The sequence below is a fragment of the Lissotriton vulgaris genome, chromosome 1_1, assembly GCF_964263255.1.
Source record: "Lissotriton vulgaris chromosome 1_1, aLisVul1.2, whole genome shotgun sequence".
In the NCBI taxonomy this organism is placed as follows: domain Eukaryota; kingdom Metazoa; phylum Chordata; class Amphibia; order Caudata; family Salamandridae; genus Lissotriton; species Lissotriton vulgaris.
Window position 1 is genome coordinate 1,080,699,333 of NC_141685.1, and position 17,221 is coordinate 1,080,716,553.

The 17,221-nt window shown below is 43.9% G+C and overlaps 1 protein-coding gene across 1 annotated transcript in view; it reads right to left on the reverse strand.

Moving 5' to 3' along the window:
- Positions 1 to 742: 742 nt before the first annotated feature.
- NPTXR (neuronal pentraxin receptor) overlaps positions 743 to 17,221 on the reverse strand; it is a 71,611-nt gene continuing 55,132 nt past the window's right edge. Inside the window, exons 3-5 of the mRNA XM_086963404.1 lie at positions 14,586 to 14,830; positions 11,746 to 11,925; positions 743 to 5,063 (exon numbers count right to left, since the gene is read on the reverse strand). Coding sequence (XP_086819530.1) covers positions 4,839 to 5,063; positions 11,746 to 11,925; positions 14,586 to 14,830 — 650 coding nt within the window. The 3' untranslated portion in view covers positions 743 to 4,838. The remainder of the gene's footprint in view (positions 5,064 to 11,745; positions 11,926 to 14,585; positions 14,831 to 17,221) is intronic.

The following is a 17,221-nucleotide window of genomic DNA, read 5'->3' on the forward strand; positions in this document are numbered from 1 at the left end:
TTCAGTCAGAGAAAGAAAAGTAAAGTGAATTATGGGACAATCTTGCGAGGGTACAGGGAGAGCGAAAAGAAAGGATGTAAGATATCTTTTTTTTAACACACAACAAAATGTAAATACCTTCAAATGTACTTCACACATTCAGCAGTTAGGAAAGCAAACATGGATCAAATGTTTTTGTAATTCTGAAGTATGATGGAAACAAAGATTTTAATAGGATTAAAACAAATCAAGACACTTTACTTGGTGATGCACAAATGATAAATATTCACTGAAACCCGATTTCCACACATAATCATTTGTGTGCAACGTAGTCAAAATACATGTCCCTGCAAATGTAGTGGGCATTTCAATGGAAAATGTGTTGTCTACAATTGACAGCGCGCTACCCCACAATGTTTTAGTTACATTTTAAAAAGTTGTCTGCCTCATGTCCATTAAAGTTAGGTGGATCGTGAAAGTTTATTCTACAGATTGTGTTGTGGTCCCAAAAGGTTTGGGTAGATTGCAGAGATAGCCTTCAGTTTAGAAGATCTGGGAGGCTTGGGCCCCAGCAGACAGTAGAGTGACCCATCTGTTACAAAGATCTTATAGAGTTGGGTCTCACACAACTGAGGCTCCTCTTCGGATAGAAGCGCTATCTGTTAAGCAACACACATCCTATAATCAGGCATCATTGCCTGAGTACTCTCAAAAACCACACAGTGACAATGAAGTTGGCAGCTAATTTGTCACTCTGGGAACTGTGTGGGCTTTCCTAGGTTTTTCTAACATAAGTGCTTTGTTCCTGCTATTTGTACAGATTGACAACTGCATTGTTGCTCTATGCAAATTTGCAAGCATAATTCTGAAAGCCAGGGCATTCCACACTCTGCTTCCGGTTTTCAAATTGTTGTGCAGTTGAGGTGTGGTCAATGTAAGAGGCAGATGCTTCTGGAAACTACATACAGATTTGTGCCGAGGCTTCTTATAGCACTGAATGGTGTTGCTATTCAGTCACACTTAGAAAATGTGCTTAAGAAAACAGCTGGGATGCATTTTCAGATTGCTGCATTCTTGCAACTGCCTTGCTGAAGGATCCCTGAATGAGCTACCTTTTTCGAATTTATGCTTGACATACATTGTGCATTCTGCCACTGACAGTATTTACTAATACCTGTCTTTTACTAGCAATGTGTCTAGGTCATGTTTGAGCCGGGGGGTTCATTTTTACACTGTCCTGTGAAAGCTTGGCAGAATCTGCGATAGACAGTTGTGGACTTCCCGTTTATGTTCGTTCCCGTGCCAACTGGTCATATCTTGGTTGAACTCATCTCAGTGCCAGCTGGTCATTGGCCTTTTCTACCCAAGCTTGCAATACCTGCTTGGGCTTTTGTTCACTATCTTTGCTGTATTGGTCGCCACCGCTGTTGCTTGTTCTTGAGCCATGTCTGGTTTCCTAGGGCAACTGCCCAGTTTAGATTTCTGTTGCTGACTTCGTCTCCTAGTTTACTTATGCTGTGGTCTTTTCAGTTTAAGATTCCTGTTTCAGTCTTTCAGACATAGTACTGTGCTTAGTATCTGCTTCACTCCCAGGGCTGGACTGGGAAAGCAAACCGGCCCTGGCAATTGAGTTGGACTGGCCAAAGGGGGAGGGGGAAAGAGGGGAGGATGCACATGGAAAACACTGCCGCTGCTTTTGTTATTGGGGGCCGCCAGCCCCTGGTAACAAAAACATCTCCCAGGGGTCCAAAACTGACCCCCACCCTGGAAGCCCACCGGGGAAATACCCAGTGCCTGCTACGGACAGTCCGGCCCTGTTTACTCCTCACTGCTTCAGCCCGTTTTTCGTCTATGAGTCTTGAGTCTCTGTTTGCTAGAAGTCTGGCGGCTCCCCATACTCTGTCATATTTATTGATTATCAGTGTTGGATTGATGTTGAGGATTAAGGGCTTGATTTAGTATTCGCCAAATGGTTTATCAGTTACAAACGTGATGGATATCCTGTCTACCGTACTACAGTGCCATAATCCCTATATAACTCAGCGGACGGGATATCCGTTACGTTTGTGACGGAGTAACCCATCCGCGGGGCTCTAAATCAGGCCCTAAGTCTCACATTCCACTCAACTATCCATGCGACATAAAGATATTACATACTCAGGGCCTGATTGAGAGTTTGGCAGACAGGGTATTATATCAAAAACACAATGGAGTATCCTGTGCCCTTAGGCCTTGGTCCGCCCGCCTCATTTAGAGTTGGATGGACTGCTATATTTCCACCGATGGAACCTGTGGACTCTGACAACAGAAATCTTCCTCCGTGGCCCAAACAGTCGGGCCGTCAGATGAAGAAGATAACACAGTCCATCCAATTTAGGGCGGACTGTGTTACGCCATTTTCTCCGTCCATCACTGTCAAATAATACCAGGTGGTGAGGGATAGGAAAGAAATAATAGTGACCCACGTACTCTGGGACAAAACTCCCAAGGGGTGGAGATTAGTTTTTGTTTTTATTTTGCAGCAACAACCTCCGACTTCTACACCAAACAATTTTGTACAATTAAAGGAACTGCCGTGACGGTGGTTTCTTTTTAATGTACAGAGTTCTCCACAGAGCGACAGACAACTCTATTACACCTGCCTAACTCTAAATCGACCCCTGAGAGTATAAATAGTAGAGCGATCCTTCAGGTTAAATTGATATTGCATGCTCAGTTCTCCAGACATTTGAGGTATTCTGGTGTTTATATGGCTCAGGTCCACCTTGTGTGCTTTTCCCAATAGTCTCAGATGTGCTGATTTCTAACTACAATGCGTATTTTGTGCTGAGGGGGAAATCATCTGACAAGAGGAGCATCGTCCCTGGTAAAGATGTGCTGAGGGTGAAGGACGCAAGGCTTCTGAGAAGTGTGCTGATGTCATCAGCGTGCGCTCATCCTGAGAACGAGGGAGGCAGTGCTGGCAGTTATGGAAAGACTGGGGTATCGGTCACTTTTCGTCCTGTTGTGTTTTAATGATAAATACTTAAGCCTGACATGATGGGGGAAGTGAGTCTCTAGACTATGGTAAGGTGCCTTAATATTAAAACAAGAGATCATAGAGTCAAGAAAGAAGTGGAAGGAGTGACCCTGCCCTGCGCAGCTCTTGCATTAAAACTAAAAAGCGTGTTCTCGGAAGGAAACAACACCATTCAGAGATAATCTCGTTTTATGTTGAAAGGAATCTGAGAGATAAAGAGAGCGAGAGAGACCTCGTACAGGGATTTTGAGACCTCTGAAACAAGCATGCGTTGTTTGGGTCCCTGGCAGCGGTGACTCCTGCGCTAAGTGGAGGAGCGTCACTTCACCGAGTAGTTTAAAAAGGCAAAATAATATGATGATAACGTAATGTTATTTTCATTTAATTTTTCCGTTCCTGCTTAGCTGTGGGGTGGGGCTGGACTGGCCAGAGCAGGCGCCGGGGAGGAGTGCGAAGCGCACTATAAGTGCGCATGACAGTTTGGCCGGATGTATTGGGCTGGCCTAACTGTCATGCACACTTTGCATGTTGTCCACCGGCTGTATTGCACAGCCTGGGTGGAGAACATGCACAGCCTCCCAGTACCTCTCTGAGCGCCGAACCACAGGGCTCAGACAAATCAACACACTGCTGTAAGGCTGCATCGTGATTGGCTAGGGGAGTCTGGGAGCCTGTGTGCTTCCTGGTTCCTACTCCTGGAGTCGACCGATGAGCTGAAGAGGACCGAGAGGTGGCGGCCGGCGTGCAGGTAAGTGTTTTTTTTTTGTTTCTTTTTTATCCCCATCACCACCCCCTTTCCCTGCCTGCCACTCTGTTAAGTAGCAGCCACCACTGAGCCATGGAGTACTGTCCTTGTGTAAATACCCAGGCTGTATTTTCTGGGCTTTGAGGGCAGGCATTTCGAGTTTGATGTATAAATTGTGGGTGGATTAAACTCACGGTAAAGGAGGCAGACCAGACAGAACAATTATAAGTTGAGCAGTAACCTTTGGGGACAATTTTCTAGCAAGTTTTAACTGATTGTATTCACTGTGAAGTTATTATATTTCTATTTTTGCTGGTTACATGGAATTCCACTAACTGTTGATGGGTTTTGCGGTGGTATCACAAATGAAGTTTCTTCGTTTCTGGAGTTGTTAAACAGTTAGAAGTCTACGATTGTGATGTCATCAGCAAGCCCATGCCCGCTATACTAGTCAGCAAAAATTTTAGAGGTGGAAGCCGAACAAAATACATGCACATGACTAAACAGGAGATTGTGAACTTCTGTACAATACATCATTTTCTGTTTAACCTCTCTGTGGCCTTTAAATCAAAGTTCAAAGTCCAGAGAGGAGAAAGAAGTGGAAGGAACAAGATCACCCCACGTGGCACACAACACAACAACTCCAAAGGGAAGCGTGCAAAGGAGGCTGCTGAATTCCAAGGGGAATGGCTTCCTAGCTAGATAGGCACCACCCCAATAAAGGTAATGGCAGGGTCATGTAAATGGTCTGATGCCATCAGAAGCTTAAGGGATGGTGGCCTTGCGTTTGTCGAGTGAGGCGGGCGTGGGCTGGGTTTAACATGTTTCACAGTTAAGTACATTGGAGCTTGTTGATGGCAGAAGTGGGTGTCAGGAATGTGAGTTGTGCAGAGCCCTTAAACTAGAGATCGTAGAAAAGAGAGAAAAGAAATTTGAAAAATGACCCTGCCCCCTTCTGTGAGGCCCACATGACAACAACAACATCGAAGGGCAGCACACAAAAGTGACCGCGGCACTCGAAGGGGGACCGTGTCTGACAAGAGAAAGGCCCACCCTCGTAAGGAGTGAGGGGGCTGGTGTGGTGCCTTCAGCACTCTAGGGCTTGATTCGCTCCTCACAGCTTTCCAGGACCACCTTTGCGGCGCCGCCGAAGACCTCAACCGCCTTGTCATCCCACTGGATCGCGTTCCCGGACTGGTGGGCCGTGCAGTTGGCAAGGCCCTGGATTTCGGCGTGCGACAGCACACGGTCCCAGAAGTTGAACTGGGCGATCTCACCAACGAAAGCCTGCGTGGCGTCGAAGCGGCCGCCCAGGTTGTCCTGCATTTGTTTCGAGGAAGGGACAATGAAGACAATAAGAAGAGGCATAATCAGTTAGAGGTATAAGACAGAGCAGAAAGAGAACTTTAGAGCAGAGTGGCGAGAAGAGAAAAGGTGAGCAGCAGAGAGTAAAAGAAGTGCTCTGTAAACGATGTTCAGTACACATACAAACATAGAGAAAGCAACATAATCAAAGAGACTTGGGTACACAGTATAAGAATCTACTCTAGACCTCTAGCTAGTAGTCACGGCTGCTGCCCAGTCTATGTGGTGGGTGTTGCAGGGAAAAATAAATAAATGTACAAGTACCTTCTGCTCCTGCTCCACCCCTCGCTGCCCCCTCCCCTCACCACGCAATCTCAGTGCTTCTCTCATGCTCTTACGCGCAGCATGAGAGAAGCTCTGGGATTGGGCGGAGCAGGCCAGTTTCACGCTTTAGCAGGGACTGGGAACCTATGCTGTTGCGCCCTACAGATATCTTCAAGGAATAGCCTGGCGATATGCAAGTGCGCAAGTTGGTTAGGCCAGCCGAGGACGCCAGGTCAAACCGTCATGTGCACTTTCAGTGCCTACTACTCTTCCTCCCTCTGCTGGTTATGCTGCGACCTGGCCCCGCCCCAGACTTGACAGATTCAGCAAACTTGGCCGAGTCAATGAAACATAAAATGATAATTAAATTGTTTATTATCATATTATTTTCCATTTTCTGCCTTTAGGCCATGGGGCGACCCTCCTCTGCCTCAGCGAGGAGCGTCCCCTCCTAGTTAGTGCTGTTTCCTGGGTTCTGAAAGGCCCTCAATGTGATATTTAGCTGCCGACAGACGCTGTTACTGCATAGAACAGTGACCATGGGCTTCAAAGGCTAAGACTTTCTGGTGTAATTGCTGTGTAGTTTAGGGGTGACTATCTGTTAAATTTCGAAGGAGTCCAGAGTAAGGAAGGGCCCAGGAAGATGTTCTCATGTGAAGAATAAATCTGTATTTTTATAACATCTACAACCGTTTTAGGAAACACTGTTGCTCAATCAGTTCACCAAAGGTACTTCTAGCTGGGCGAATGGCTGTATCATAATCCCCTCACTGATGGTTGTATTTAAGAGAATTCATCTGGCTATGTGATAGGAAGGGCAACACCTGAGAACATAGCAATGTATATGCCAAAATAAGCACAGATGATCTTGCATAACATGCTGCTGACTTCCTGGATTGTGAGTTAACTTAACCCTGTTTCAACACGTGTGGCAATTTTATTTTTCCACATCAAAACTGTGTGGCCTACTTTAATTATGGTAGCTAAATATTTAATAATTTGTTGTATTTATTTTAAGGAGGTACGCTGCTGGGCTAGGAGTAGAAATGTTTGCATCCGTGTGGGACAATCTCCAGTAAAGTGATTCTCCCGGTTAGTCCCTTTCTTCAATACAGTGGTTTGACGTCATATGGCTGCTTGGGCACCTGCCGGGTCTTTGTTTATAAACCCCCTCCTTCTGCCCCTCTTCTAAGTTATTTGTCCTTATCCAATCATACTTTGACTATATCTTTGACTCTGAACCTGTACAGCGTTCAGCTGCTTTTCTGATAAGGTTGCATTATACAAATATGAGATACATACATATATATACCGGTAAGGGTGCGCATCTTAGACCCTGAGTCTGATATGTTTTTTGGGAAACTGTTTCTCTTGCCCTCATATTCCCTGGTCTGGTGTAGGTACACCCTCGACTGAATCCATGTATGGCTGAGTGAAGCACCATCTCCTGGTCTCCATTTCATTATACAGATACTTGGTGCTGGGAAGACAGGTATCTGAAACATGCATTGATTACATCGCTTTTTCAAGGGACACCGTCTCTCAACTGGAAAATCCTTCAGTCAACTAGAGAGAGCTTTGAGTTATCGCTGCAAGGGCTCTGCAGGAAGGAGAAAGCTTTTTTCCAGACTGGGCCCAACAGTTTATCTAGGGCTGCTTGCTGGAAATATATTTCCAGGTTCCAGCCATCACCAACTTGGGTTTCGACCACGAGTTGTGAAGAGTTGTATCTCCACAGGAGATATAATCCTGCATGATTATAAGTTGAATGGATGTGGACTTGCAACGGTAACGCCACTTGTGCATCCACTGACAAATTCTCCTTTCTGGAAGTTCCTGGAATTTATGTGTGGAAAAGGCCCATAATTTTACAGTGGCGTGATGGAAAAAGACTGGTAATTTTGCGATCAGCAAGTTATTCCCCATTCTGCACTGGAAAACGCAGACCTGCGCACTATAGGGGTAGGAATACAGACCAGATATTTGGTAGCACCAGCTCTGGCCATTGTAGACTGGGCATTACTGCACTCTATATAGTGCTCAGCTCGTAATGGTGGGTCTAATGAGGGGATAGAATGGCACCTTGTGGGCTAAGTCCCCCCATGTTAATGTAATATCGATCAGCTTACAGGATCTTTTGGCAAGTGGTTGAGCCACGACGAGTGTCTCACTCCTGCAACACAGGAGGTCGTGTGGTAGCTGATTCCAAAGAGCTACATGTACATTGTTGTTAAAGCTCTCTTCTTGCAGCTATACCTTGGTTGAAGAGGTGCTGCAACGGGAGATGTACCTGCCAGAAGACTCAGGTCTAACATTCATCGAGAAGCGTTTTTCTACCACAATGTCCCCCATGGTGAATGGACTGCTCTCTCCAGAGCTCACAACTTCATCAACATCATCACATCAGCATCATAAAATCCTTTATAAAGCTCAATAAACCCAAAAGGGCAACTAGGCACAGACGACCACTAAAACACATGTCTTCCCGGGCTTTCGAAATAGTCCGAGTTTATCTCTGGCACAGAGTTCTGGCCCGTGGCACCCGTTGCAGGGAAAGACCTTGGTTTTGGAACTGCTGAGGCACCAGGTCATTGTTGGGGGCAAATATTTTACGGTGGGGGGGGGGCAATTTTTCAATGCTTGTTTATGCAATAACACATTTTTAAGTTATTCGGCACACATGAACATACTCCATTTACTTCACATACAGAGTGGTCTATTTCTCATGACAAAGGGTAGGCTTTGCTTATCTTTGTAATTGTTTACGCAATTTGAGTGTAAGTGTGCAGTAACCTTTGTACCCTTTTACGCAAGGGAAGTTTTTATTTCAGGCACAACTAAGGTGAGCGGTCGCTCACTGGCGTGTCGCATGTGGGCTTTCTAGTTTGCCTAGTGTGTTGTGTCTAGTAGATTTTCTTGTATAACACATGGCCGCCTGACCAGTGTTTGAATCCCAGTTCATCAGAAACGCCATGCCACCAAAACCTACTTAGTCTTAACAGTCTGCGTTAAGGCCCTCCTTTAGCCAGAGGCTGAATGGTAAGGGACCATACCATTACCGCTTTTGTGACACATCTGGCTATCATTGGCATAAGTGTATATCTCAAAGAAGGCAAGAACTTCAGCAAGTTGTTGAACATGCATGTTAAAACAATCATTGCCAAAGGGAAAAGGTCTGGCCTTGGCCTAAGTAATTTTTTCCCGACATATGCAATATGAAAAACAAATCAAAAATATAAAAATAAAGCACTGGTCCAGGAGCCAGGCATGTTCTTTTTCAGCCAGCTCTGATTAGGCAAATGCCATCCATTGTAGTGCAAGTCAACGAATGGATGAAGGAAGCTTATACAATGGCGCATGGTGTATGTAAAAGGTGAAACATTTTTGAGCGAACTATTGGATGAAAAGGGCTGACTGACAGCTCCTATGTGTGTGTGTAAATATGTAAGTATTTTTATATTTTGGGGGCTTATGAAGAGGCTACGCTTGTCTCTAGACAGGACCTAAAAAAGGTATTAGCAACTGGAAGAAGCACTATAGAATTCTGCATGTCAGTGCTTCTGGCTTTAAGGAAAAGGAAATAAAAGAGATATATAGTTAGCCAGAAGCGCCATGAGCCATCAGGGAATAAACTAATTTTCTCCAGTTGCGTCAGTTTTTAGTTGGTGATTGATTAAACAGAATTAGTGCACTGGAACAACCGCCATCTTTGGCACACAGAGGTCCTGTCGAAAACAGGCCATGGTGGACCTGGATCTTCTGTGAGGTGAGAATCAGGCTAGCATGAATCTACCAGGGATTCAGGCAGATGCCAAAAGTACAGAACTAAGATATCTAAACAAAAACATATCAAAATTCCCCCATGGTCTCTTCTTAATTTCTCATGTGGCACAGCTCACAGAAACTAGACAATTAACATTCAAATCAGTGCAGGGACAACAATATATTTTCTTTTGTTAGATATTTTTTATTATTTAGTTTTTTCATTCATTTATCAAAATTATTTAAAACTTTTTTTCTTTTTTTGATCTTTTCTTGCGTGTACACATCAATTCATCATTATAGGTTGTCATCCAATCAATTTAAAAGTGTAATGAAACATGACATAATTATTCCTAGATTTCAAAAAGTATCATATGTTTTACAAATTAAATAAAGAAACAACTAATACCCTGTCTGGCACACACTATCTCACATACACACCACTCATTCATACACATCTACAAACTTCAAAACAATTTCTAAGGTTGAGGTGACACAGTATGTAATTATGTTATTTCCACGCCAGGTCTACGCGCGTTTCGGTGGATTCGTACCACCTTCCTCAAGACCAACTCAGAAATGGTTTTATTCTTGCATCATCTTGTGTGTGCAGGGTACCTAAAATTACAAATACATTGTAATGTACCTGAGACTCAGCACTGACATGAAGGACATGCGTTTTAATACAATCTATTTCATTTATAAAATCACTTCAACATTAATTCAGAGACACCTAGTTACACCAAAAGTCGGTAGCACCAAACAAATACATGACCCAAGTTAAAAAATGTATTTCACAATAAACTGAAGATTGACTCTCAGAGGATGTAGCAGGTTATTCCCTGAGTTTTAATCTGTGATCTCACCTTAGGTTAGATAAACACCTCTAAAGGAGAAATAAAGAAAGAATAACCTTTACTTCTAAATAGATCACACAACGATCGGTGTTTATCTAACCTAAGGTGAGATCACAGATTAAAACTCAGGGAATAACAACTATCCTGGAACCTAAAACAGAGTGTATTACAAATAATGTCATACACCTGCTACATCCTCTGAGAGTCAATCTTCAGTTTATTGTGAAATACATTTTTTAAAACAGAGGAATAGTCTGCTTATGTCCCTTAGCTGATACTTTGGCTCCAAATCTCTAAATAACTTGGGTCTTGTTTCTTTATTTAATTTGTAAAACATATGATACTTTTTGAAATCTAGGAATAATTATGTCATGTTTCATTACACTTTTAAATTGATTGGATGACTACCTATAATGATGAATTGATGTGTACACGCAAGAAAAGATCAAAAAAAGAAAAAAAGTTTTAAATAATTTTGATAAATGAATGAAAAAAATAATAAAAAATATCTAACAAAAGAAAATATATTGTTGTCCCTGCACTGATTTGAATGTTAATTGTCTAGTTTCTGTGAGCTGTGCCACATGAGAAATTAAGAAGAGACCATGGGGGAATTTTGATATGTTTTTGTTTATATGTGCAATCCCCTCTTTTCCCTGGTCAATAAAGTAGCTATAGAGGGGGTCCCAATTTTCCTATTAGCAGAACTAAGATATCTGCTGTGATTGGGACGAGGACCAGAACTGGTGGGTCACTCTTCAAAGCATGGGGTCCATCATTGATTTTGAGGGCAAGGGCCTAGCCAGATTTTGATGATAGCCACGCCAGATAAATTTACATGTACAGCTTTAAGTAGGAATCATGTAGATTGCCCAGGTTTGTCCTGAAAACCGGGTACAGATTCTTCACTTGTGAACTAAGGATGAACACCACATTTTGCCTTAGAGAGGGTTTACTGACACTATAAGACTCTCTATATTCATGACCTTCATCTTCTGTCCCTGTCTCAGACTGAGGGCCTGATTTATGAAAACTGTTGCATTGCTGCATGAAAACAGCGATGCAACAGTTTTCACTGTGCCCTCCTTGCGACAGGATGGATGCGCCGTATTTAATGTACTGAGCTTCATGTCGCAATGTCGCATTGCTGGGGTGTGTCTGAAAACAGACCCAAATCCAGCAATGTGCCCTTTCACATGGGCAAGCCCCATGTGAAAGGGCCAGCTTTAGTCTTCCACCTGCTGTGAGGCGCAGGCGTAAGATATAGACGCAGTAGTGTACTAGAAGTAGCGCACTGAAATCTGATAGATTTCACTGCGCTTCTTCTACAAGGCTTTTTGCCTGGGAACACCAATCCTGCATACATTATACCTGACGCAGTTATAATGTAGCGCAGGGCTTTACAAAGTGACGCATCTGCCTAGATGCATCACTTTGTAAATAGGGTGCAACATGGCGCATTTTAACGCTGCCGGTGCAGCACAAAAAGTGACGCAGCTGCGGTGCAAAAGTGTCGAAAGGCCTCATAAATAAGGCTCTGAGAGCCTGGACTTTCTCTGACAATGTACCTGCCCCTAGGTGAAAATTAACTCATGTAGTATTTTCTGGTTACAGGTTCACACCTGTAAGGTGTGGCAACTGTACCTGGCCCAGTACCTATCCGATTGGCCCATGCACCCCATGTCTGTTCCAAAGCCAACCCCTTAATGTGTGGGCAAGGCAAGTTTTCAAGACACTGCCAAAATCTGCCCTACCTGCTCCTGGCCCAGGATGATGATTCCGTTGGGTTTGATGGGGTGCCAGGCGGCCAAGTTTTCACGAGAGCCGCGCTTCACGCCGTCCTGAAAGGCTGCCCACATTCCGTCACGCGTAGTCCAGGAAATGCACACATGGTGCCATGCATTATCCTTTAAGGTGACCGGCAGCTGTGTTGCCTGTGGGACATATATATATACACATCAAGGCTTTGCTGATTCACTTCAATTCTTACTAGAAACACACCAGTAGCTCCACTTGGGGGCAAAACCACATACATTCATGCACGTACACATCCACTGTGATCCTCACGACAATGGTGTCTACATGACTTTGTCAGTAGGTACTGTCACTATAGGAACCTGTCAGATCCCTGTTGTTTGGGTTACATATTCACCCCTGCAAACACATATGTACACACATTCACACCTCTGCCAATACATATCAGTACTGATTGAAAGTGCCCTCTGCCTTCCCTTAGCGCTGCTAATACCCTAGAACTTGCCTTGCAAGGCCATCTTGTTTCGGCATTAGAATCTCACATTCTGTTGAGCTGCTCCAACATTAGGGCTCCTATTCTGCTGACGCACCTTGGAACTGTCCTTAGCGCTCCCTTGCTTCTTCAACACTGGGGTCTTCACTTTCCCTATGCTCTTCTAGCACTGGACCCTCACACTCCCCATGAGCTTCAACCTCTAGGCCTTCACACTCCCAATGCTATTCTACCAGTGGACCCTCACACTCCCCATGCTCTTCTTACTCTAGGCCTTCACACGCCCCATGCTCTTCTTACTCTAGACTTTCACTTCTTACTCTAGACTTTCACACTCCCCATGCTCTTATACCACTGCACCCTCACACTCCCCATGCTCTTCTTACTCTAGGCCTTCACACGCCCCATGCTCTTCTTACTCTAGGCCTTCACACGCCCCATGCTCTTCTTACTCTAGGCCTTGACACTCCCCATGCTCTTATACCACTGCACCCTCACACTCCCCATGCTCTTCTAACTCTAGGCCTTGACACTCCCCATGCTCTTATACCACTGGACCCTCGCACTCCCCATGCTCTTCTAACTCTAGGCCCTCACACTCCTCATGCCTTTCTAACGCTAGGCCTTCACACTCCCAATGCTCTTCTACCACTGGACCTTCACACTCCCCATTCTCTTCTACCTCTGTACCTTCACACTCCCCATGCTGTTTTACCTCTGTACCTTCATACTACCCATGCTCTTTTACCACTGGACCTTCACACTCCCCATGCTCTTCTACCTCTGTACCTTCACACTCCCCATGCTCTTCTACCACTGGACCTTCACACTCCCCATGCTATTCTACAACTGGACCTTCACACTCCCCATGCTCTTCTATCACTGGACCTTCACACTCCCCATGCTCTTCTACATCTGTACCATCACACTACCCATGCTCTTCTACCACTGGACCTTCACACTCCCCATGCTGTTTTACCTCTGTACCTTCATACTACCCATGCTCTTTTACCACTGGACCTTCACACTCCCCATGCTCTTCTACCTCTGTACCTTCACACTCCCCATGCTCTTCTACCACTGGACCTTCACACTCCCCATGCTATTCTACAACTGGACCTTCACACTCCCCATGCTCTTCTATCACTGGACCTTCACACTCCCCATGCTCTTCTACATCTGTACCATCACACTACCCATGCTCTTCTACCACTGGACCTTCACACTCCCCATGCTCTTCTACCTCTGTATCTTCACACTCCCCATGCTCTTCTATCACTGGACCTTCACACTCCCCATGCTCTTCTACCTCTGTACTTTCACACTACCCATGCTCTTCTGCCACTGGACCTTCACACTCCCCATGCTCTTCTAACTCTAGGCATTCACACTTCCCGTACTCATCTACCAATAGGCCTTCCGACTCTCCAACAGACCAACAATGTTCCATATGGGAGAGGCAATTCAGAGTTACCGCGCTTGGAATTAAAGCCATACCTTATTGGTTGAAAAACGTGAACTGGTCACTAAATAAGTAAACATTTCATCATGAAGCTCAAACTTCCTGTTTGCAAGCATCACCAGCACAGCCCGCTCCTCTGGGTATATTATTATTTTGAAGAGTCATGTCCTAATTAGTAGGTAGATTATTTTTCCCTGACCAGGCCAAGATGTGCTACTGATGGGGGCAGACTTCCGACTGCGTCCAATTAAGGATACAGTGTGGAAACATTAACAATTATAAATAACAAACTGATTCTAAAAAAAACATTAGCAACTGCCCTTAAATTGATATATTCCTAGATCAGTCGTTTCTCTGAACATGTTTAACTATTGCCCCGTTTTTCGTGGTTTGTTTATCGTCTCACTATGAATCACTTGTCGCTGCTCTATCTGCACTCTCAGGTCACAATTTGCCACCATTCCTGATATCAGGTGATGGTTTTATGTATGGGTAAAAAGCGTATGTGCTTTACGTCACATTAATATTTGAATGAATTAATGAATTTACTAAACACATAAGGCTACTTGTCCAAGCATGGGCCACTGGTGAAACGTAATTCTGTCAGCAATAACTCTGAGTTTCATTCCCCATAAAGAAAAGTGTTTCTTTTGATGTATCTACCCTGTTCCCTGTAAGTTATGGGGCTGTCTTGAGTTTTTTTTTATTCCCTGATGCTGCAGGCCTCGCCGTAGTGCAGCAAAGATACAATAGGCTCATGTGAAAGAATGGAAAACAGACCCCCTTGGTTGGGTAGTAAAGGATAGCCATATGTCTCGCACCCTGGCCTGATTGCCACTGCAACTGTTGCACCACTGGGAGTTATGCCCCTTGGACTGACTCACCTTGTCGTTGATGATCAGCTCCATGGGGTTGGGCCCCCATTCGATGAGCACAATCTCGTTGGGTTGGCCAGGGACAGAATAGGAAAAAGGGGTGCCTGCCCCAGACGACCCCTTGGACTTGAGCCACAGGCAGAAGGTGAAAGCGTACATCTCAGGCAAAGTCTTCTTCATGCGGGCATACATGTAGTTGGTGCGGACAGAGAATGCCACCTTGAAGGCATCGGGGTGGGTAAATGTTGGCGTCCCTGCAAGGGAAACATGGGACAAACGTAAAAAGCAGCATTCACTGTCTCTCTTTTATTATTAGAACCCATACACCACCTGTTGGCTGGAGAAGGCAATATGGCCAGATAAATTAATGCCGCCTTTTATAAAGTGAAGTTTATATATGGGCCTCCTGCCATACGTCATAGTGATATTGGAAATCACTGAAGAATTCTGTGGCCATATAGAGGAACAGGGCCTAGTTGCTTCACAAGGCCATGGAACTCCCAGTGCCTTATGGTCTCCTTGTAATTCATGGCAGGGGGTACTCTATTCTTTACAATATGCCCATTATTAAAGAAAACAAACATGGACCCACATGACCCCGAAAACTACAGACCGATTATAAATTGACTTTTCCTGGGCAAATTGATAGAAAGAGCAGTATTCACCCAAATGTCACAATACATTGAAGAGAACACCATACTTTCAGACTTCCAAACATGAATCCATCTAGGAAGAGGCAAAGAATCTGCCCTCACCACCATCTGTGATGACCTTAGGAACACAGTAGACTGGAACAGGGTTGCTGCACGGCTTCTCTTGGACTTCTTATCTGCCTTCGACTCAGTTAACCATGACACTCTAAGACAAAGACTGTACGAAGCTGGCAAAGAATGGACTGCTCTCAACTGGATCACATCCTACTTTCAAAACAGAACAAATGTCATTCATTCTCCCCCTTTCTCATCCAAACTGTACTTCATAAAATCAGGGGGCTGCCAAGGCTTTATCTTCTCTGCCATGCTTTTCAACATCTGCATGAAGTCATTATCAGCAATGATCAATGAATTTCACCTTACATGCTATGAGTGGCATAATATTAGCCCCCATGGTACGGTGGTCCCGAGCTCCTGCCCCCCCCCCCCCCCTGCCCCCCCCAGCACTATGCATAGGTGGAGGCTGAGAGCTCCTGACTGGGTCTGAAGCGTTGGGGGGTTTGTTACGCCACTGATGCTCTAACTATGCAGATGACACACAAATACTCCTTAAACTGGGAAGCCCCAAATAAACTGGAAACTCTCCAATTTTCAGTTGTCTCAGAGCTGTTGATCAGTGAATGACATGGAGCCATCTCAAATTGAATACTTCCAAAACGGAAATACTCACATGTGGTGATTGGAAAAATTATCACCCACCTGACAATCTGGGAACATCTCCTAAAGTACCTGAGGAAGTAAGAAACCTTGGAATTACCATGGACTCCAAGCTATCAATAAATGCCTAACTGGACAAATTTGCAAGATCAAACTTCATTACTATAAAAGCCGGGCGACGCATCTTTCACCACCTGGGATTTCCACACAAGGTTCAGGCTACTGTTTCTCTTGTACTGTCTAAACTTGATTATGCCAATAGCCTCTACCACAGATCATCTTTAATAACTATGAAAAGACTACAATGAATTCAGAACTCTGCTGCCAGACTACTCCTACATGTAAAGCCACAAGCCCACGCCCCGCTGCCTTGAAAGCCCTGCATTGGTTACTGGTCGCCAGAAGATCCACATTAAAGCTGCTTTGTATCACACACAAAGCGATACATGGAACAGGGACACTCCTCATCAGGAGTAAAATCCACAAATACATTTAACAAAGGAACCTACGCTCCAGATTGGCACCTTGCCTCAAAATGCCACCATACAAGAAAAAAACATAGGTGGCACATCCTTCTCTGTTCAAGCAGACAAATTATGGAACTCATTACCCCCAAGCATAAGATACACGGATAACGATCTTATCCTCAGAAACTGCACAAGAGTTGGCTCTTCCCGACAAAACCACCACACTCAAACACAAATGAACAGCATATCCCTGTGTGTGTGTGTGTGTGTATAAGCATTTAATTTGATTACATGTATGTATCTAAATATGTGTATTCCTTTGTATAAATGGGTATATTAATTATGTTTATAAATATATAGATTCTCTTTAGGTCTGCTTAACAAATGTACATATTCCTCGGGTATATTATTCTATGCTTACCATGTATAGATGTCACTTCATCGTTTTCATATAAGTTATTTGATTAGATGCTTATGCTTCTTCATTTATTTATCTATCACAATATGTAAATGTTATCATAACTATTTATCTACAATTACTTCACTGTTGAATTATTGAAATAATATAAATACAAATTTAACACACAAATAACTTAGCGTAAGGTATAGCAACACTGACTGAGTTCATTAAATACAATTTAAATCTTGATATATTACTTTCTTTATACATATATTCCTTCTATGTACTTATGTATTTATATATTTATTAATTTACTCCTGTAAAAAAATATTTTACTCTATCCAGTGTACTACCCTATATCTCACACTACACCTCTCTCAATATATCCTCTACTTTCACTCTATGACT